The following is a 23,408-nucleotide window of genomic DNA, read 5'->3' as shown; positions in this document are numbered from 1 at the left end:
TCATGGGATTCCAACTGTAATTAATTAATTAATTAAAATGTTAAATCTAAATCGTGAAAAATAAAAGCCATAGTGTGCTCCGTTGAGTAGGTTTCAGTTTGTAACAAATAGGCTTTTATTTTGTTACTTTCGGTTAACGTTCGTTTGAATTCACATTTTAGCTAAATATTTAGTTGAGAAATTTCATTTCATCTATCTCATTTTCTGAACCGCTTTATCCTCACTAGGGTCGCGGGGGGTGCTGGAGCCTATTCCAGCTGACTTTGGGCCAGAGGCGGGAGACACCCTGAATTAGTGGCCAGCCAATCGCAGGGCACAAGGAGACAAACAACCATTCACGCTCACACTCATACCTAGGGGCAATTAAGAGTGTCCAATAAACCTACCATGCATGACTTTGGAATGTGGGAGGAAACCGGAGTACCCAAAGAAAACCCACACAGGGCCGGGAGAACATGCAAAATGCACACAGGCGCCTGAATTAAATGTATGATTTAGAATTGATATTTATAGGTTTGCGATTTAGATTTAGCATTTATTTAGAAATAAATATTGAAGTTGCTAAATACGTATTGTTGTTTTTGTCCAAAAAGAAGTGACTACAATTGTACAATTTGAAACACTGTGTGGCGCTAAATATGAGAAAATGCTGCCTTCTTCTTAACCGAGCGCAGCTTTACATATGGTGTCCCATATGACACATTGTTCATCCCGTTCAGTCTTTTGCCAGACTAAAATGGGGGTGCCTCCGAGTGACCCGAGAGAGAATTCAAATCAAATTTGCTTTCTCAAGGGCAGTGTGTAAATCGGGGGTAGGGAACCTGTGACTTGCGAGCCATATTTTGATAGGTGCATATGGCTATCCACTAACCTAGAACCTCTAGCACCATTCATTCATTCATTTTCTGAACCGCTTTATCCTCATCAGGTTCGCGGCGGGTACTGGAGCCTATCCCAGCTGTTTTCGAGCTAGAAGCGGGGGATTTCCTGAATCGGTGGCCAGCTGATCGCAAGGCACAAGGAGACAGACAACCTTTCACACTCACACTCATACCCAGGGGCACACAGGTGGACCGAACTGAATTTGAATCCAGGACCCCAGAGTTGTGAGGCCGACGTGCTAGCCACTCATCCACCGGGCCGCCCACCTCTGGCACCACTGTGGTTATATTTTTTTCATTAGACTCCCTTCTGCATACTTTCATTGAATAGGAACAGCGTAACAATGTTATGAAAATACTTCGGATACTTTTAGTACTGACAAAAAAAGCACACATTTTCATTTATTTTGACTTTTAAATTCTGAGACTCTCAAGATATAACATTTACAGAAACATGACTTGTTTCTGTCTCTTTCTGTCAAAAAGATTCTCGACCCCTAGTGTAAATATATGCCCAGCTTTTTAAGACAACAACAGAGCTTTGAGTTTAGAGTTTGCCAAGCTCCATCGACCCCATTTCAGGAGCATTTCCGGGGTGAATGCGATTGACGCAAAATCGATATAAAATTAAAAAAATAAATAAGCGTAGGACAATTTAAATCAAACTGTTATTATCCTGTTTTTACATTAATTGAAATATTCAGTTTTTGCAATCTATTGAAAAAGTACAGTATCATGAAAATAAGTTTATCTTTGTCAGTAAGTCCAACATGTTTCAAGCTGAAGTCGCACTTGCATGTTCTCCAGTGGGCAAACGTCAGTCCTTTTGGAGACGGCTTCAACATGGGTTATTTCGTCGAATACGAACAAATAAACTTCTGCGAGTGTCTGGGTTTCTTATTAGAAGTTTCGTCCAAATTGCCATCCATTTTGCGCTTATCCCGAGCAGATAAGACTTACGAGTGCTTTGTACTCCTACTTCCTTTAGAACAACACCGGAAATGATAGGATTAGTTTCAAAACAAAAGACTATTGGTTTAGTCAGCCTTAATAATACCGACTTCCCTTAAGAAAAAAGAACATTTTAAAGCGATTCTGAATCGATTGCCACACTGAAGTCGCACAAGACGAATCTTTCGTCAGAACTTGTAAATTGAATGATTCACAATGCGCTCGTATAACCGAATTCGGAAGCCGTAGCGATGGTGTGAATTTCGAGGCATTTAAATTGGAAATTTGGTACTTTTCCCAAATGGTTGCTCAAACAAAAATTTAAGTGAAATTTTGGGGGGATTTACGGAGTTTGGGGAGATTGTCCGGAGTCCCGGAGTTTGAGTTGCATTTCCGGGGAAACTCCTGGAACTCCGGAGTAGTGGGGAGCCCTGCAACAATCATAAAACAGCAAATCTCTTCTACTTGTTGCCTTTCCGTAGCAGTATAATTTCTTATCAGCTAATTGATCATGAAGGCCTGATTTCCAGTGGTTCAAAAGATGGGTCTGCTGCTAGAACTCGTGTGCATTCATGTGTTCTCTGATCTGAGTTGCTGTTAACTCTCATTTTTTAGCCTGGTGACTCAATTGAACTTACTCTTAGAAGCAGAAGTGTGTCTTGGTCTCCCTTTTGCGGATGGGCCTCATAAGTGACAGTTTTGTCATCGTACTTAAAGGTTTATATGACTCCGCTTGGAGACTCATTTAAAGGTTTTGCTATTTTGGATTGGATTGGATTGGATAACTTTATTCATCCCGTATTCGGGAAATTTCGTTGTTCCAGTGGCAAGTGGGTGAGGATGCAGGAATAGGAAAGGCATTTTAGGCATTTTCTTTATTGACTGACTTTCACTTTTTGAAGTAATGATGGCCACTTGTGTTGATTGGTTCTTGTCAGAATACGAATTCTAACATGTTTATATGGACATATTTTTACAGTTGTCCAATAGGGCTGTCGGCTATGTAATGCAGAACACAATTGATGGTCGCTACCCCACTGTAAAAGCAGCAAACGCCACTATTTAACCGTGCTAAGGCACACCTATGAAGTGAAAATGATTTCAGGTGACCACCTCTTGAAGTACATCCAGACAGCCAAGAATGTGCAAAGCAGTAATCAGAGCAAAAAGAAGCTACTTGAAGAAACTAGAATAGAAAACATGTTTTCACTTAGTTCACTGTGTTAGGTTAGAACATTAATTCATCCCGTATTTCCCGAAATTTCTTGGTTGCAGTACCATGACAGACACAAGACACACAAGACATTGTAGACCTAGGTAAAGTTATTAAAATTCATTCCTAGTTTTTGCTCCCATTTTTTTGTAAATATAACCATCGTTATCATTTCTAATAAATATTGTGCACAAATCAATCTAAATCTTTGATTCTGGATGCTTCTCCTTTACTGATCAAGTAGCATAATAATTGAACAGGTGTGCCTTAGATTGACCACAATAGTTACTCTCGAAGATGCACTTTTGTCAACATCTGAACCATTACAAAGCAAATTAAATTAATTCAGATTGTTTCTTCTGGGATGCACAAGATAAAGGTTGGCTTTCACTTTAAAATGCTGCCTCTCATGCAGATGATGTGGGTTCAATTTCAGGCCAGTACACATGACCGGTCCTAAACCTGGATTACGGATGGGCGGATGGGAGGGGCAAGAAACTGGTCTGATTTCGGGCAATAGGCAAACAACCGCATGGAAGTACGTGTGTGTATATATATATATATATATATATATATATATATATATATTTATATATTTATATATATTTATATATATATATATATATATATATATATATATATATATATATATATATATATATATATATATATATATATATATACATATATGTATATATATACATATATATATACATATATATACATACATATATATATATATATATATATATATATATACAGTTGTGGTCAAAAGTTTACATACACTTTTGAAGAACATAATGTCATGGCTCTCTTGAGTTTCCAGTTATTTCTACAACTCAGATTTTTCACTGATAGAGTGATTGGAACAGATACTTCTTTGTCACAAAAACATTCATGAAGTTTGGTTCTTTTATGACTTTATTATGGGTGAACAGAAAAAAGTGATCAAATCTGCTGGATCAAAAATATACATACAGCAGCGCTAATATTTGGTAACATGTCCCTTGGCCATTTTCACTTCAATTAGGCGCTTTTGGTAGCCATCAACAAGCTTCTGGCACGCTTCTGGTTGAATCTTTGACCACTCCTCTTGACAGAATTGGTGCATGTTCAGTTAAATTTGATGGCTTTCTGACATGGACTTGTTTCTTCAGCATTGTCCACAAGTTCTCAATGGGGTTTATCAGGACTTTGGGAAGGCCATTCGAAAACCTTAATTCTAGTCTGATTTAGCCATTCCATTACCACTTTTGATGTGTGTTTGGGGTCATTGTCCTGTTGGAACACCCAACTGCGCCCAAGACCCAATCTTTGGGCTGATGACTTTAGGTTATCTTGATGAATTTGAAGGTAATCCTCCTTCTTCATTATCCCATTTACTCTCTGTAAAGCACGAGTTCCATTGGCAGCAAAACAGCCCCACAGCATAATACTACCACCACCGTGCTTGACGGTAGGCATGGTGTACTTGGGGTTAAATATATATACTATATATATAGTTATATAATATATATATTTATCTATATGTGTATGTATATATATATATATAATATATATTTATATGTGTATATATGTATATATGTATATATATATATATATATATATATATATATATATATATATATATATATATATATATATATATATATATATGGCGGCCCGGTGGAGCGAGTGGTTAGCATAGTAGGCTGATTGGACACTCTAAATAGGCCCCCTAGGTGTGTGTGAATGGTTGTTTGTCTCCTTGGGCCCTGCGATTAGCTGGCCACCAATTCAGGGTGTCCCCCACCTGGTGCATGAAGTCAGCAGCTGGGATAGGCTCCAGCACCCCCCACGACCCTATATACTGTAATCACAATCCCATTTATGTGACTTAATGACTATCTCCCACTGTCTTAGCCCCATATCAAAATAAAACTCGATTGCATTGAATAGACTGTATGAAAGCAGGTTTGTTTGCGAGCAGGTTTCCTTCTGTCTAGACTAGAGGTGGCCAAGTCCGCTCTTCGAGAGCCCCCATCCAGTCTGTTTTCCATATCTCCCTCCTACCACACCTGAATCAAATGATCAACTCATCAGCACGCTGTCAAGAAGCTTGATACTGATCCAGATTATTTGATTCAGGTGTGTTGGTGGAGGGAGATATGGAAAACAGACCGGATAGGGGCTCTCGAGGACCGGTCTTGGCCAACCCCTGGTCTTAAAATAAATTTATCAGAAAATTGGGTTCAAAAAACAACCCAAGAAAATCAATTATTTAGAAAGCAGAGTTTTAAACAACGTTTAGAGAACAACCCCAAAAATAAATTAATTTGAAAAATGGTCAGGTTTTTTTTTAAATTTTTGAAATGAATGCAATATGCTTCCGTAACCCGCACCAAAAAGAAATAATAATAAAACGTCATTTTTATTGAAACTCACCAAACAAGTAGCAGCACTTAAAAAAAGAAATGTTTCCCAATGTTAACATTTCTCAGCTTGATTCCCCCCAGAATGCAATGGGACATTCAGAGCAATTATAACATGCAAGTATTTCTGTGGGAGGCCTATGCTGACAGCCGCTTAATGCAATATGCACCCCTAAGATGAAGTCACAAACATTGCAACTGTAGTTGACTCCCACTCGGCAAGCAACACAGACAGGGCATTATGTGGAAGTACCAGCTGGTACCACGGGCTCCTCTTCCTCCTTGTGTCTTCATCTGTCGGTGCTTCGTAAATCAGGACATGGATCAAAAATGGAAAAGAGAACCTGTGACTGTAATCTTGAGATGCCTCATTACCCTTTGCTTTTGCAAGTTTGGTTCCGCTCAAAGACGTAAGTAGTTCTCTTAAATTTATTGTGGGCTTCATCTTTGCTGGAGACTGCAAGAGGATGTTGATCAACTTTTATTCACCTAATTTTATTTGGCCAACAGGCATCTCAAAATCAATTCACTGAACCACAAAAAAAGGGAAACACTGATTTTTTCTAACAAAGAATCAAAAGTCTTAATTTAATGAAAACCGGCAAGCATAAGCAAATCATTTTCTCCTTGTTTTTAAGTCATCTTTTTAAAAATGTCCTTCATATTCAAAATCCCAGAATTTCAGTTTGAAACTTATAGACTTTGACAAAAAATCATTTATTTATAATTACATTTTAAGTAAGTAAAGTTATTGTAGCTAGTGCCATAATTTTAATACTTTTTAATCTCTATTTCTGCATTAAGTCTGAACGTTGTCCATGGAGATGACATTCCGGCTTGTGTGCTGCCTTCACTTTGGTTTTAATTGGGTGCATATTTTATTGGGTCAAAGTCAGGGTACTAACATAACTAAGACTAATAAAGAATAGAAAATTATTTGCATTCAAAAAGTGCTGTTTGTGAAATGACCTTGTCCCTATCTTAATATTTTAAAAAAATATTTTAAACAATACATTGTTGGGCGGCCCAGCGGCTGAGTGGTTAGCTCGTCGGCCTCACAGTGTGGGATCTGGGTTGAAATCCAGGTTGGTCCACCTATGTTTGCATGTTCCCCCGGGCCTGCGTGGGTTTTATCTGGGTACTCTGGTTTCCTCCCACATTCCAAAGCATGGTAGCCTGATTGGACCCTCTACATTGCCCTTAGGTATGAGTGTGAGCGTGAATGGTTGTTTGTCTCCTTGTGCCCTGCGATTGGCTGGCCACCAGTTCAGGGTGTCCCCTGCCTCTGGCCTGAAGTCAACTTTTTATTAAAAAACTAATAACCTATCATCTGAAAATTTTTAGACCAGATTTTTTTTTACTCGTGCACTTATGGCAACTTTGGCTTGGGCACCCAAACGCCGACTAAGGCCTTGTTGTTTTGGTTCCCATGTCGTTGGTAACAACTCTTCATTTGCAACACGTCATTTGTCATTTGGTCTAAGCAGTCTTTATTAAAATTATTTGATCAAAAACAAACAAACAAAATATGCTACTTACCAGTTGGTCCACTTCCTTCTATCAATCCACTCAGCTCAATCCTTGGTTGGACAGAAAATAATGGAGCTCATATTAGTGTGTTCATGTTGGCAATTTCCAACATAGCGTATTAACCATTATTTCGTACACAACACATATTAACCATTTCTCACCATAAAAACTTTCTTGGAACAAATGTAGATGTTCATGTATCTTCCATACCGCTCATCCTAGAAAGGGTGCGGGGGTTGCTGGAGCCTAACCCAGCTGTGTTCGGGCAAAATGTAGACTATACCATAGACTGGTCGCCAGTTAATCGTAGGTCACACAGAGAGACAGATAACCACTCACAGTCACAATCACACTGCCACCGAGTGGGAATTGAACCCAGACTGCCCGCACCAAAGTCAGGCGGAAGAACCACTGGACCATCAGGTGGCCCATTTAAGACGTTTTAGATTCTAAAACATTGTCCACCAACACAGCAAAAAAACTAAACGCATGAAGGCACTACATGCGACAAAGCCCACCTTTGCTTACACCACTTCCAGTAAGAGACTGTCTTCCTGGCAAACACCGAAATCGTATTAAAACTGGGTTTTGTCTCATGTCATCTCATTTTCTGAACCGCCTCATCCTCATTAGGGTCACGGGGGTTGCTGGAGCTTATCTCAGGTGACTCCGGGCCAGAGGCAGGGGACACCCTGAATCAGAGACCATGCACACTCACACCCATACCTAGGGGTAATTTTAGAGTGTCCAATCAGGCTACCATGCATGTTTTTGGAATGTGGGAGGAAACCGGAGTACCCAGAGGAAACCCACACAGGCCCGGGGAGAACATGCAAACTCCACTAAGGTGGACTTGACATGGATTTGAACCCAGGACCCCACAGCTGTGAGCTTGACGCGCTAACCACTCGCTCCATCGGGCTGGATTTTGTGTGTGTTTTTTAAAAATGAATTTTGCCAAGAAAGGGACTACAGTTTGGGCTCCGTGAAGTCCAATATGTTGAATTCAGTAAAGTAGCTCCCGAGATGACAGCAGCGCTTTAAGTGGCTGTACTAATGAGCCACGGGTATTCCTGATCAGCCTCACTCCTGAAAAGACGATCCCTCCCTGACCCATGCCGCCAGTAGACGAAGGGAGAAGGGCATTTATGCAATGTGAACAGAATGTGGAGCAGAACCACAACATGTATCCTACTACTATAGTCAAAGAAACAACAAACTACCTAAAATGTCACAGGACTCATTTCCTCCACTCAATTTGAATTAATGGTTTCTGTCACCAGGCCTATGTGCCAGGGTCATTGCTTTTCCTGACCAAATCTGATTTTTCACACTGCTCTTAGTCTGCACAGTGCCTGCTGGGCCTGTGGCTGTCCCAGAGAACAATACCGTTGACCTCCAGGTGGTTAAAATAAGCTCCGGGAGTGATGTAACACTGACTGTTGTGGTGAACCCTGAGGAAATGTTTTACCTGAAAGGCGAAGCCCTGATGGTAAAGAAAGAACTCGACTATGAGGTAATTCACCTATTATGAAACAAATCTAATAAGCAGTAAAGGTTTCTGATGTCTGTTAATTTGGTTAATTGAGAATTTTATCATCTAAATACAGTGATACCTCGACATACGAGTGCCCCGACATACGAGCAATTTGAGATACGAGTAAAATTTCGGACAAATATTAATCTTGAGATACGAGACAAATTTTGATATACGAGCATACAGCGGGCGCGAGAGGCTGCTCATAAGAACATCATGGACACTGTCTGTCTCATCGCAACTCCCTCGTGTAATGTCTCTACGAGCACTGGGCGGAGCCTTGCATTTTTTTCAGTGGTTTTTTTTCCCCTGTTAGTCAGTGTGAATGGCGGAGCGATCACTAATACGAGAGGAGTATATACTACTTCTGGTTGGTGGTGGTTGTGCGTTATCCTATTGTGAGGACATTTGTGTGCATCATTTTGGGAATATTTTGAAGGGAAGACAAACGCAAACAACCCTCGATAGGTTGCATCTGAAAGTCAGGGTGGAGGCGGGGCAAATAGAGCCCACCCGGGAGAAGAAAGGTATAAAAATGTAAAACAAAACTAGAATTAAGTTTGGTGTAAAGTTAGATTAAATTTATTTTTGAGTGTGTCTGCATCGTAATCCAAGTTCATTTAAATTTGTTTGTTATGTTACGAGCGCGTTGCCGTGCAAAAAGTCCCCCCTTCTCTCTTTGTCCGTCTCTCTCTCTCACCCCCCTGCAAAATCTGTTCGAATTTTAGTATCAATAAACACATTTAAGTACTATTAAACCACTAATAATGTGTTACCTTGTTACTAGATGGCGAATTAGAACAAATAAAAATGTTTTTCCAATCCAATATCCTGTTTTGTTTGTTTTTTCAGAGGGTTGGAACAAATTAATTTGTTTTTAGTTCATTTCTATGGGAAACGTTCATTTGAGTTACGAGTAATTCGACATATGAGCACAGTCCCGGAACGAAGTAAGCTCATATCTCGAGGTACCACTGTAATACAATCTGACTTCGGCAAGCAAAAATAAAACTTTATATATCATTGTTAATAAACAATCCCACAGTGTACACTCATTCTCATTTTACATGTTTTTTGTGTAGTCTAAATTTGCAGATTTAATATTATGAAGAGATAAGTACACATAAAACAAAAAGTATTTTGTTCCTATTTTTTCTCCTACTTTCTGTACTTGCATCATATTAAAATTGTTGAATATTTGGAAGGCTTTACCCAAGGGAGCAGCTCTGGTGGTATGGGTTCAATGCAGCAGACCAGGATCCAAATCTGTAAGTATAATATAATCTGGTATAATCAATGTCACTTGAATTAATTATCATTTTATACTCTTTATAAGGTCAATGAGTCGGTAGAAGTGTTGGTGGAAAATGTGAACGATAACCCCCCAAATTTTGCTCAGAATCACTACATTCTGGACATAGACGAGGTGAGCTGGAGAACCATTCAATATTCTGAATTACCGAATTATCCAGACTATAAATCCGACATATTTTCATAAAAGTTTGGCTGGGTCTGCGACTAATACTCAAGTGAGATTAAAGTGTTTTTTGCCATGCCAGACTGTTATGTTGTTGTTGTTTTTTTATGTTATAGTTATCTGAAAAAGTTATTTTAATAATAGTTGCTAATTTATCGCATTTTTCTCCATTTTAATATTGTTACTCTAAAGCATGTTTGTTTTTGGTTTCTGGTCAAATAAAAATTGGCCTCCCAAAAGTTCGACTTTATATATGAATATATATTTTTCCCTCTTCAATGTGCATTATTTGTCTGGTGCAATTTATAGTCCAAAAATTATGTTAGGATTCATACATTTTAATGTGAAGTTTTTGATCTTACAGCTGACTCCTATCAATTCCAGTGTTGGACTGATAGAAGCTACTGATGTTGATTCTGAACCACTGTTTTATCGTTTAGAGGCAGCAATGGTAAGACCTTGATTTAAAATTTAGAGAACTTGGAATGCTCTGTGAAACATGAATAGAAACGGAGAATAAATTCTATTCAACCCATATTTAATTGCCTAATGTAAAAATTCAAGATATAAGTATCAAAGCATTATTAATTCTTTTTGTCTCGCAAATAATCTCTCATTCTGAGTTTGACGCATGCAAGTTTTGGGCAAGGATCACCACTTTGTAATCAAATGTGTGTGGAATAAAAGTCATAGGGTTTGATAGTTTCTAAATAAAAAAATACAAGGAATTCATGATCTGCAGCTCATACTATCATCTTTAATATTCAAAGAACTTGGAGAAATCTCTGCAAGTAGCAAAGCAGCGTTCAAATAAACGCTCTGGTACTCTAGAAATTCAGGATGAAAATGGCCAAAACTCATGCGATCATTCATTCATTTTCTGAACCGCTTTTTCCTCACTAGTGTCGCAGGGGGTGCCTATCCCAGCTGACTTCGGGCCAGAGGCGGGAAAAACCCTGAATCGGTGGCCAGTCGATCTCAGGGCATGAGGAGACGGACAACCTTTCACAACCTAGGGGCAATTTAGAGTGTCCAATCAGCCTCCCATGCATGTTTTTGGAATGTGGGAGGAAACCAGAGTACCCGGAGAAAACCCACGCAGGCCCAGGGAGAGCATGCAAACTCCACACAGGTGGACCAGCCTGGATTTGAACCCAGGACCCCAGAGCTTTGAGGCCGATGCGCTCCCACATTCCAAAAACATGCATGGTAGGCTGATTGGACACTCTAAATTGTCCCTAGGTACGGGTGTGACTATAAATGGTTGTCTGTCTTTTTGTGCCCTGCGATTGGCTGGTCACCGATTCAGGGTTTCCCCCGCCTCTGGCCCGGAGACAGCTGGGATTGGCTCCAGCACCCCCGCGACCCTAATGAGTTTAAAGCGGTTCAGAAAATGAAATGAAATGAAATGAGATGAGATGAGATGAGATTTTAGTTATTTTATTTAATATTTTATTTTTTTAATTCATATTTATTATAAGGATGCGCCATTGGCTACACTAGATCAGCGGTCCCCAACCACCGGTCCGTGGACCATTACCGGTCCATGAACCACCTGCTGCCGGTCCGTCAGAGAAATAAATATTAATGTTTTGAATCTCGCCCTCTTACTTGAAATGAGAAAGGTTGTTGTAATAATAATAATTAATTGCTATTATTCTTGGGACTTGCTTTTTATCCGTCGTGGACGTCGTCCGTGAACCCCTTATTTTCCTTAAGTTGACGGCCTCCCCATACGCCGGTCCGCAAGAAAATAGGACGAGGTTGGGGACCGCTGTGCTAGATTATTCTCTGTGCTTCTTCACAATACCCAATATTCTTCAGTTTTTTTTTTTTTTAATTTATTTAGGATAAATACTTCCGTCTGGAGAATATCAACACGCCAAAGTTACTTGTGAAAAGTGTAATAGACTTCGATGTTGTACAGAAAATCTCACTGGTTTTACACGTACAGGTACAGTATGTCATCATAGTGCTGTTCCTATAACCTTTAGATTAAGGCTTCTTTTCCATGAACCTTGGTTTGAAACTTTGCAGGACACATTCAATGATTCCGCCTCCAATGAGCCTTTCTTCACATCCGTGGCCACCATCGCAGTGAATGTGAAGGACGTAGATAACCGGCCGCCATGGTTCCAGCCATGTGTAAGGACTAATTTAGGGCTTGCCAAGCTGTGTGTGAGCACCGGCTATAGAGGCAAAGTCAATCTGACGGAGAAGGAGGTGAGTCCACACCACAGCTGCTTATTTTTGCCTCCAATTATAAAATCTGCACTCACACATGCACGATCACATTTCACCACGTTTTCACGTTGATGTGTTAAAGAACATTTTGTGCTTACTTTAATTTGATGCAGACCCACTTAATACATGATTTTTTTTGACATCACAAATGCTCATCATGGAGAAAGTTAAAACAAAGGATAGTTGTATCATAAGAATAGAATTTGAATCCACAGGAAGGACCACTGACGTTGGAACCTGGCCCTGTTTTTGCAAGAGACGGAGACAAGAACCGGAGTGAACAGATTGGTTACCGGATTTTGAGAGGTTCCATTTTCCTGCTTGAATTTGCTTAAAGTAATACTAATCGTCACGGTAAAATGACTTTCACGTGAAAGAATTGCTCAGAAATTCAAAATTTGCAAATCAGAAATTTCTGGGACTTATGATAGATAACATGGGGAAAAAATGACACGCCTTGTATTTGACGTTTTGGGAGTAAATTAACGTCAAAGACTTCCAAACTCCTTTGTGCTGGAGGTAACTTATGGACTGTCAACCAGGATTTTGGAACACCAGTACAGGGTGTTGGTTTATCAATTTTGGGCCATGAGGCAAAATTAAATGGCGATTGAAGTTCTTCGGTTTGAGTGATAAGTCTATTTTCAAATAATGTACAGTGTGATTGAAAAGTATATCCCTATTTTAAAATACTTAACATCTATTCATTTTTTGTGTGCATGTATGTTCAATGATGTAAGGGAGTAACATTTATGTTCATTTTCTTTTCTGTTTGGGTATTTGGTTTAGGATTTAAAAGCGGAGGATCACCAAAACCTGATCAAGAATTGTCATGCAAAAATCACAATTACAATATTTAATAGCCTTAATTGCTTGGTCAGATTCTTCTAGTTTTTCAGGGCTTTCAAATTTTAAACCAAATAATCTGAAAAAAAAACAGATATCTAAATCCCATATATCATAACATTAGGAAAAATAGTTTTCATTCATTCATCTCCAGTACCGCTTCTCCCCACAAAGGTCGCGGGGATGCTGGAGCCTATTCCAGCCAATCACAGACAGCAGGCGGGGCACTCCCTGAATTGGTTGCCAGCCAATCGCAGGGCACAATGAAACAGACACTCTCTTACAACCCCACCGAATAGGAATCGAACCCAGACTGCCCACACCAAAGTCAAGCGGAAAACCACTTTATTATCGGGTGCGGGAAAACAATTAAACATATGAATCAATTAGAAGTATTTAAAAATAAGTTTCCAGAATGGCTGCGGGCTTATTGAGCCATCTTTCGTCTTTATTGGGAGGAGAAAGATCATAAATGTTAAAATTGATTAAATGATAAATTTCATACCGTTACATATCAATGACAAATATTCCGATGTTTCTGCACACTGTTGGCTGGCACTGCTCACTTATAAAAAATAAAAAAACACCCCAATAGCCAAGCAAAATTTGGGTTTATCTGGCGTCATGAGCAACGGCAGACTATCTGAAATACTTGAATTTGATTGGCTAAACCACTTCCAGTATTTATAAAATGTTTGCTCAAAACAATTTTGCCTACTTCGAAATATTGGCTGTTATTACGGAAATTGGTGAAAAAATTCTTAAACAAGATTATTTCTGCCATTTTGCACGTGATCAAAACGATTACTATTCCTTTAATTGTGTTTTATTTTTATTTTTATGATGAACTTACTGACATACTAACATACTAGACATGTAATTTCTCAAAACCCGAATAATCTGTTTACCTATGAATATTACATGTCCATATTGACAAACTTCTTTCCACAGTCAATCATGTCTTCGGGAATTGTTTGTATTCATGACAAGTTTGAATAAAGTCAGTCATAAGAGCAATGTAATATGTAAGATATTTCAAAATATTTATATAATAATAATAATAACAATAATAATAATAATAACAACAACAATAATAATAATAATAATAATGACAATAATAATAATAAATTTCCAAAATAAAATATTTAATGTCCCGCCCCAGTCTTTAGTTTTAGCAACCAAATTTCATTCTAATCCATCCACAAATAACAGAGAAGCAATTTTACATCGTGTCGTCAACAAAAAGAAGAAAGCGGGTGAGATCTTGAGACTCCAACTGTCTGGGCGGTCTTAAAATATAGATCAAACCAAGCCAAGTATTGCTTAATTATGCCAAAACAAGAAGATAGACCCTGATGTCTCTTGGGAAAAACTCTCACGACACGACCTCTAAGACAAGGGGGAATGTGGGAAAATGTAAAAAAAAATATTATAGGCCCAAGTCTTAAATTAGGACATTTTGCGACAATGCCAAATGTGATCTACAAAATTCCAAAGTGATATCCATTAAAGAAATATTTTCAATTTGACAATGAAACAACAACAAAAATGAAGTAGACAATGTTAAATAGCAAAAATGTGTAAATGCTCCATCTTTTGGAATTCAAATAAATAAAAACCCCTGAAAGTCAAAGATAAATTGTCAAGTTTTAAACATGTACTTTCATTATTTCATTCATTATTGCCATGTTCAAAAATATAGTTCATCCATCAGTTCAAGTTGATTTGAAATACTGTAGATTGTATCAGTGATCAAATCATGTTTGAGGGTGTGCGTTATATACTTTTAAGAATATACTTTTTTTTCCAATACAGGGAATGAAGGAAATATATTCCAAATAGATGAGGATACAGGAAATATAAGCATGACAAAAGCTGTGGACATTGTCGGCCCAATAACTCTCACTGTTCTGGTAACACACCATTACATTGCACCATGTGTCGTTCTCTTTCTACTTTATTTATAGTAGTTTTCTTGCTGTGATTTGAAAACCAGGCATCACAAGTTACAAACAGGGATCAGTTTGCCGTGACGCAGGTAACCTTTGATGTAACCAAGAAGAGCAGGAACCCTCCACACTTTGAGAAGGAGCGTTATGAGGGCTTCATCTACAGCAACTCCATCCCCGAGAGTATGATCTTAAGAGACCACAGTACCAACAGACCCTTTCGAGTCCGAGCACGAGATGAGGACTTTGCTGCAGTAGGTTTTCACGTCTTTTGCACAAAAGGTTTTTAAATGTAACACAGCCAGGTCGAGAGTTTTGCTTTGAATCGACTATTATTTTCAATCCTTTCAGCCTATTAGCGCAAGATTACCCAGACAGACTTAATAGAGTACACACAATAATTCCATTGTTGTATAGTTGTGATGCATCCATGATATCTAGACCAGGTCATTGTCATGAATAGCTAGCTCCTCAATCTATGTCATTCTGATGCTGGCAAAAATGACTTGCCCTTTAAAGGGCTTTCCCTTTATAGCACTATTTTGGATCGTTAAACAAGTTAAATATTAGCAATTATTACAATTTTTTAAATTTGTCATCAGTATTGTATGTTTTATAATATTTTATATTTTCATAAATATTATAAATATATTTTCGTATAATATGAACAAAAGCTGCGGCCATCCCAAAAACATGCATGTGGGCTGTTCGAATACTCTAAATTGCCCCTAGGTATGAGTATGAGCGTGAATGGTTGTCCGTCTTCTCGTGCCCTGCGATTGGCTGGCCACCAATTCAGGGTGTCCCCCCCGCCTCGTGCCCAAAGTCAGCTGGGATAGGCTCCAGCACCCCTTGCAACCCTTGTGAGGATAAAGCGGTTTGGAAACTAATGAATAAAAGCTAAATTCATGATATTAAAATGAATCAAACATAAAATACATGCTGGTTACGGCCTTAAGACTCCAAATTAGATTTTGTATTTCTCACAATAGTTAACTCATTACATACCATTGATGATGATAGATGTCCAATTCACTTATCCTGGGAGAACTTGTGAATTTTTATCTTTCAGTGCCAATCCACTTCGACTGGGTGGGTGGGCGAACAAACAAACTTTTATTTGCCTATCCCAGGTGAAATGGTTAGGTGTGCTGTAAGGGTAAAAAAAATGTGCATACAATTATTAATTGTATTTCATTAATACACTTCCATTGACGATGATAGACGTCCAATCTGCCACTCATCCCAAATCAAATGGATTTGATATCCATTGCCATCAACGGAAGTGAAAGAATTGAAATGGTATTAAACCTACTTTCAAATGGTATAATTATTCAATATAATCTTACCAAAGCAATTTTCCTTAATTTTAATGTGTAATAATTCCAGTCAATGCTGTGGTTTGGATCAGTTACAAAAATAATTACTGGAATAACCATTCAGTTTCTGAATCGCTTATCCTGACAAGGGTTGCAGGGGGTGCTGGAGCCTATCCCAGCTGACTTCGGGAACCAGGTGGGGGACACCCTGAACTGGTGGCCAGCCAATCGCAGGGTACGAGAAGATGGACAACCATTCACACTCATACTCATACCTAGGGGCAATTTAGAGTATTCGAACAGCCCACATGCATGTTTTTGGGATGTGGGAGGAAATCGGATTACCCCGAGAAAAACCACGGAAGCCCAGGGAGAACATGCAAACTCCACACAGTGAGGACCTTCGACCCCAGAAATGTGAAGCCGACGCGCTACCCACTCGCCCTCCGGGCTGCCCACCGGTATAAACAAATGAACTAAATGGTCTTTTGTATTTTAGGGTGTGAATCCAGATTTAAAATATGAAGTGCAGTACAGCAGCTACGTCAATGTGACCTCAGACGGTTTTGTGATTCTGAAGCGAGTTGTCAAGACGGAGTCATTTGCATTACAGGTAAACAGCATGCCCATGAGAGGCTGCAGCAACAATGAATACGAAATATATTGAGATTATTTACAAAGTGTAATGTGCTCCCCTTTCATTCTTTTGAAATCAGCTTAGAGCAGTCGACTCATCAACGGGAGAGTTTGGTACAGCCACCCTCTCTGTACAGGTTATACCTGGTAGGAACATTACTGCTTCGTCCACAGAAAAAAACAAGAACTATCAACAGATTAAATACATTTGGAAAAGATCTAACACACAAGTTGTGGCAATATGCTATCGTGGACTTTGTCATTTCGCCATATGTATGTACAAATTTTACATCTACATCTTTCTGGCACGATCTTCTCTGCAGCGGATGCCTTGCCGTCCCCTTCTAACTTCGGCTACCGTGCAGGGGACATGGCTCTGCTCGGGCTGGTTATGGCGGCTTTACTGGTCCTCTGCCTCATTGTAATTGGTTTCTTGATTTCCCGCTTGTGGAAGGGAAACTCCAGCATGGACAAAATGTGCCAGGTCAGTGTTTCGAGCTGTCAGTTTTACAGTGTAGCACATGTTCTTACATGAGGCATACCTGTCATTCCATAAGGATTTTCCTTATGTCATATGGATTTGTGAGAGAAAAATTAACACTACGGCCGGAGTGCTAAAGTCATACGGATTCACAAGTTTTTGCCAATGGTTTTTTTTCATCACTTTTGCCGTATTTTGCCAGACTTATCTAACTTCGCTTTGCTTTTCCACAAACTCGCTTCGGTATGTGCAATGATGGCACCCAAGAAATTTCCCGAATACGGGATGAATGAAGTTATCCAATTAGTCTTAGACTACAATACCTTATAGACTGTCTTGAAGAGCTTCCTTTACTTTTGTAAATCCCCCACTTCCGGTCCAAGTATATCACAACATTCATTCACAACGTGATGTTTGTAGACCATGAGAGCTTATCCGTGACGTGGACCCCCAGGAATTTAAAGGACTCGACCCTGTCTTCACATACTCCATTTATGAGGAGTGGGGCCAGATCTGTGCCGTGTTTGCGAAAGTCCAGGATTATTTCTTTAGTTTTCGTGGTGTTCAGTGTGAGATTGTTCACCGAGCACCAGGAAGACAATTTGTTGACCTCATCTCTGTAGGCCGACTCATCCCCTCCTGAGATGAGTCCGACCACAGGGGTGTCGTCAGCGAATTTGATGATGGCGTTAGACTGGTGGGTGGGTGTACAGTCGTATGTGTACAGAGAGTACAGAAGAGGACTCAGTACACAGCCTTGAGGGGAGCCAGTGCTCAGTGTAATGGAGGAAGAGAGGTGGGGGCCAAGTCTAACAGTCTGTGGTCGGTTGGTCAAGAAGTTCTTTATCCAGCAGCAGATTGAAGAGGATAGTCCAAGGTGGGAGAGTTTGTCAGTCAGAATGTCCGGTTTTATGGTGTTGAAGGCTGAGCTATAGTCAATGAAGAGCATCCTCACGTAGTTCCCATGGTGTTCCAGGTGGCTCAGTGCTGTATGAAGAGCAATGGCAATAGCATCCTCAGTGGACCTGTTTGCTCTATAAGCAAGCCAGATGAGGAACATTTGAACTTGGAAAGGAAGGCAGTTTCAGAGTACAATGCCAATCATATATACGTAATAGTTTTTTTCAAACATTATTATGCACATTCTATTATTTCGTGATTACATTATTGATTTAAAAGTGTATTTTGTGTGTCACAAGGATTTTTGTAGCCAGTCATACAGATCTATGTAGTCTTAGGTTGACAGGTTAGAGCGTCGGCCTCACAGTTCTGGCGTTGAGGGTACGATCCCTGGCCCGGCCTGACTGTGTGGAATTTGCATGTTCTTGTGTGGGGGTTTTTCCAGGTATTCCGGTTTCCTCCCACATCCCAAAAACATGCAGGGTAGGCTGGTTGAACACTCTAACTTCCGACTAGCCTAGTGACACTAGGTTTGAGCGTGGAAATTCTTGTCCATCTCCTTGTGACCTGCGATTGGCAGGCCACCGATTCAGGGTCTCCCACGCCTGGGGGCTGTATTAGCTCCAGCACCCTCGCAATCCTTCTGAGGATAACTGGTTCAGAAAATGAATGTTGATGTTCGTTGTGTGTCGACGTCTTTTTGTCAACAGCTAAACTGAAAAGTTGAAAATATTTGTTTTAGTTTTCAATTGCTTTTAATTGCGCATTTATTTTTGGATGGTGAGATTTCTAGTCTTAAAAAATACAGTAAAATGGGTTGCAGTGAACCGATAAAGTGGCATTTAAGGTGCCTCATTTGCCACAAATATATTTCACCTGTTTCTATCTCAAACTTTTGATATTTTCGTTCACATAAACCAAAGCCAAACACGTGCCAATATCAGAGGTGTCACCAAAAAACAAAAAATAAATATGGGGCCACTTTCAGAAAAGTTGAAGGATGCAAGGGCCAAACAACTGGTAAAATTGAGTGTCAAAAAAAATCTTAAAAGTAACCTCAAACACACTATCAAGCCATGTTGTCATGCTGTCTATTAACCTTTTCAGTGCCATTGACATTGATACACGTCCTATCATTTGGCTCTTATAAATTAAATTAAAACTCTTTAAATGAGTTTAGCAGTGGTAGATGTGCAATGTGGAGGCTGGCTTCAATTTTTAAATGCAGTTGCTCCCATGGGTTAATGCTCTCTTGTCTTTCCACTACTTTTAGTGCTTGGACTGTCTGAAATCCACGCAGTCAAATACAGGTCACAGAGACTCCCTGCAGTACACCAATGACGGCTTCCTGAATGAGTCTGACGGAGGCCGTGGGCGCTGGAAGAATGCCCTTCCCAGACGGAGCACCTTTCCCGGGGGCCGAGTTATGCCGCTGGGGAGACGCAACCGCCGTTGCTCCTCCTGCGGTGTCTTCACAAACCATTCACCCAAAGGGAGTCCTTCGATAAGACCTTCCAGAAGAGGAAGGGGAGATGGAGATGATTACAGCTCAAGGGCCATTCTGGCCAAGCAGAGGAGGAAGGAGGGGCTAAAGACGGTGTGGTTCAAGGAGGTCGAGGACACCTCGGACATTGAGGTGGAAATCATCCCAGACTCTGTGGGTCGGGTGGAGGAGGAGACACAGGAGCAGTTGGAAGAGGAATTGGTGATGGAGGGAGTTGTCAAAGACTCTACAAGCCCATGCGCAGACACTGTTGTTGGACGGGATAGTCACAGCAAGGAGACCAGAGATGAAGAGGAACATGATAAAGCCACACCAGACAAGGAGAAGGAAGGTGTTGAGCAGACAGGCTGACAGAGCTGTCATTTTAAGTTGGGGGCCACTTTTGGATGCTTCATCAAGGTCTGAACAGTTCAGTCTGAGAAGACATCTACAACAACCTTTAACTTCAGAGTTGAAGGACCAAAACGATATATACAGTAATCCCTTGATTATGGCGGCTTCACTACATCGCATTTTTTTTCTGGGAGAAAATTTTTTTGTTAATTACATTTTTTTAGTTCATAAAAATGTGAAAATGCACGCTCAAATTTGCAAGCGGAAGCCACTCCCCTGTCCTCTGCTTGCTATTATGACTCAGCACTGAAGTAAAAAAAATTTTTTTTTTTTAAATAGGGGGGACCCTACTACGCGGGTTTTCATTTATCGCGGCCATGTCTGGTCTACATTCACTGCGATAATCGAGGGATTACTGTATTTGTTACTGTGAGTTTTCAGGAATTTTGTCTTTAAAATAATGACTAATATGTGTGTGTATGTATGTATATGTATATGTATATGTATATGTATATGTATATGTATATGTATATGTATATATATATATACATATACATAAATAAATATAGATTATTGATTTTATTAACACTAGCTGAAAAACATACCTTTTGTATCTTATGCTGACTACTTCATGCTTAATCGTCAGTAATAATTTTTAGGTGTGGAAGTTTTAACATTTGCCAAGTGAACTAAACTGTGACATCTTGTTATAGAGAAGAAAAGAACATCCAAAGACAATCACACAGGTATTAAGAAAAGAAAAATGTCTGATAGTACATAAAACAGTTTGGTAAAGTACCAGTTACTTCTGCTGTATTACAAACATTTTAGGAAAATCTACATAAATAACATTGTTTGTTTGAGTTAACAAATACTGTTGATTTAAAATGGGAATGCTACTTTCATTGTTTTCATCCAACACATCTCTTATTAGAAAAGTACTGTTAAAAAGAACAAACATTTCATCCAAAGTAATGACTGTTTTCTCTCCTTGAATTGGAAAGCCCCCCACTGTTATATTTCAGCCACTTTTCTCCCCACAAATGTACAGACAGCACTACAGAAATACACTAAATTGTTGACGTTGTTGCATTTTTTTTAGAAGGATGAAAAAACTAAAATAACACAGCCTTAAGTATCAATACCGGTTAGGTTCGCCATTAGACATTCCCAAATTCACACTCAAATAAAGAGGAATAGACAGTCTTCTGGAATTTTCACTTGCGAGTAGATGAGCTGCCGAGAAAGCTTCCCAACTCCATTCCTACCCGAGAAATCTTTTCTGTTGTTTTATTACATTCGAGGGCTCTGATTACAATATGGATGTCTCAACTCTAAGGGGAGGGGTGAAAACGTGTGTATGTGCGTTGATACGTGTAGTCAAAACAGATGAGGATCGAAGTGTCAGGAAGCCTTGTGGTGGATGCAGGTGCAGTTCCCAGACCAGATTCCCAGCACTGCAAAGCGTTCTGTCACCTCTTTGTTCTGTACGCTCCCAGACATTCTGGCTTCTCGTTTAGTTTTTCAATGATGCTATTAATGAGGAGCAAAGCGTTTTTCTTCATGCAAGCCAATGTATAATAATATTAAATAAAATCCTGATAATACCCTTTGATGAATATTTAGCAAAGCCCCACTCATTGTTTTTGAAAATGAGGCAAAAAGCTCTCTCCTCTGGATTGAAGAACCTCGTTTTGGATGGTTAACATTAGTGGACAGCCAAATGTCAAGTCTCTCCCGAGTTGCTCAATTGGGTGTTGGTCCGAGCTCTGGGTGGGCCATTTTATTTTATCCAACAGCTAACCTCTAACACAGGGGAGGGATGACTGGGTGCAGGTTTTCATTCCAATCCAGAAGAGGACATCTTTTCAACAATCTGGTGTCCTAAAAGTGCAATCAGTGGATTGCAGTTAGGTGCTTCTTGTTTTCTGCAAAAATCTCATTGGTTAGTGTCTTTGCTCAATCGGTTGCAACAAAAACCTGCCCCCACAACAGAACATCGAGGACATGTTTGCCCACCTCTGGTCTAACGTGTAATGACTTACACTGGACCACCCTGCCAGGAAGTCCCAAATGGTGGAGGGTTGCAGTGAAGCTCGACTTCAAACAACTTTTGTCCGTCTGCCAACTTTCTCTCTGACATTTAGCAACAATTATTTTTTGATTCTTCCTTCAATCTCTCTCACCTGTCCCCCAGTGGCTTAATTTTTTGGAATGATCCTCATCACCCCAAATATCTTAAACCCAAGAAAGGTGGATTCACTTAGAATCAGCAAAATGTTTAATAACTAAGCAAATCGGTCCCTTGCCACAATTCTGACTTTGAACTCTTCAGGCAGTTACTTTGACCTCATAATTTGCTCAACGTGAGCTATTCAAGATTTTATAGGGACAGGTGTGTGGAAGTCCTACAGGTCCAACCAGAATAATCGAACATAGCTGAACCCCAAAGAGGATCTGAAACCAAATGGACATAACCGGAGTTAAATGAGTGCCACAGAAAAAGGTCTGTGCACCTATGGCCATGTGATTATATTCATAATTTATTGATTTTTAAAAAATCATCTGTAAAAATGGGTCAGCCAGGTGGTTGAGTTGTTATCATGTCGGCCCCACAGTTCTGAGATTGAGGGTTTTAGCCCAGGTCCGGACATTCTTGTGGGGAGTTTGCATGTTCTCTCCGGGCTTGCGTGGGTTTTCTCCAGGTACTCCAGTGTCCTCTTACATTCCAAAAACATGCATCTATTAAGTGCGGGGCATTTCCAGATTACTTGTGTTGATTTTGAGTAACTTTTTTCCACTTCTCTGTAACCAATATTGTTATTATGTCTTTGCAATTGACATAGCCGTTAATGGAATTCCCAGGAAGACACATTTGTGGCATAGTCTTAGAAATAAATTTCATAGAATTCTACACAGGATTTGGTTAATTGATTTATTTAGGCATTAAAGCCAATCACAATAAGACCCGTCCTAAGTTCAGTAGTAGAGCAGCACGTTCTCATGAAACTCAAATCAATTGAAATAACAATTTAAAACACTTCCTGAAAAATGAAAACCAACTCATAAAACCGACTTGCTAAAATTGCAGACAAGCAGCACAGATGTCTACAACTTCTTAACCCTAGAATGGTAACCCTCTATTTCAGGTGTTACCTTTCACGCTTCTGAAATAGACGGTTACCGGGGAAAAAAT

The 23,408-nt window shown here is 39.7% G+C and overlaps 1 protein-coding gene across 1 annotated transcript; it reads left to right on the top strand.

Moving 5' to 3' along the window:
- The first annotated feature begins 5,637 nt into the window (after positions 1 to 5,637).
- cdhr5a (cadherin-related family member 5a) lies at positions 5,638 to 20,700 on the top strand. Its single transcript, XM_077620658.1, has 14 exons — positions 5,638 to 5,866; positions 8,330 to 8,502; positions 9,729 to 9,791; positions 9,860 to 9,949; positions 10,365 to 10,451; positions 11,850 to 11,954; positions 12,038 to 12,223; positions 12,460 to 12,550; positions 14,906 to 15,003; positions 15,087 to 15,293; positions 16,858 to 16,971; positions 17,075 to 17,141; positions 17,318 to 17,478; positions 19,649 to 20,700. Exons 1-14 carry the CDS (start codon positions 5,698 to 5,700, stop codon positions 20,228 to 20,230), a joined length of 2,193 nt encoding a protein of 730 aa, XP_077476784.1. The 5' UTR covers positions 5,638 to 5,697; the 3' UTR covers positions 20,231 to 20,700.
- Positions 20,701 to 23,408: the final 2,708 nt, after the last annotated feature.

Source organism: Stigmatopora argus, chromosome 2 (genome assembly GCF_051989625.1).
Source record: "Stigmatopora argus isolate UIUO_Sarg chromosome 2, RoL_Sarg_1.0, whole genome shotgun sequence".
Classification (NCBI taxonomy): Eukaryota; Metazoa; Chordata; class Actinopteri; order Syngnathiformes; family Syngnathidae; genus Stigmatopora; species Stigmatopora argus.
This window is presented reverse-complemented; position numbering and strand designations above follow the sequence as displayed.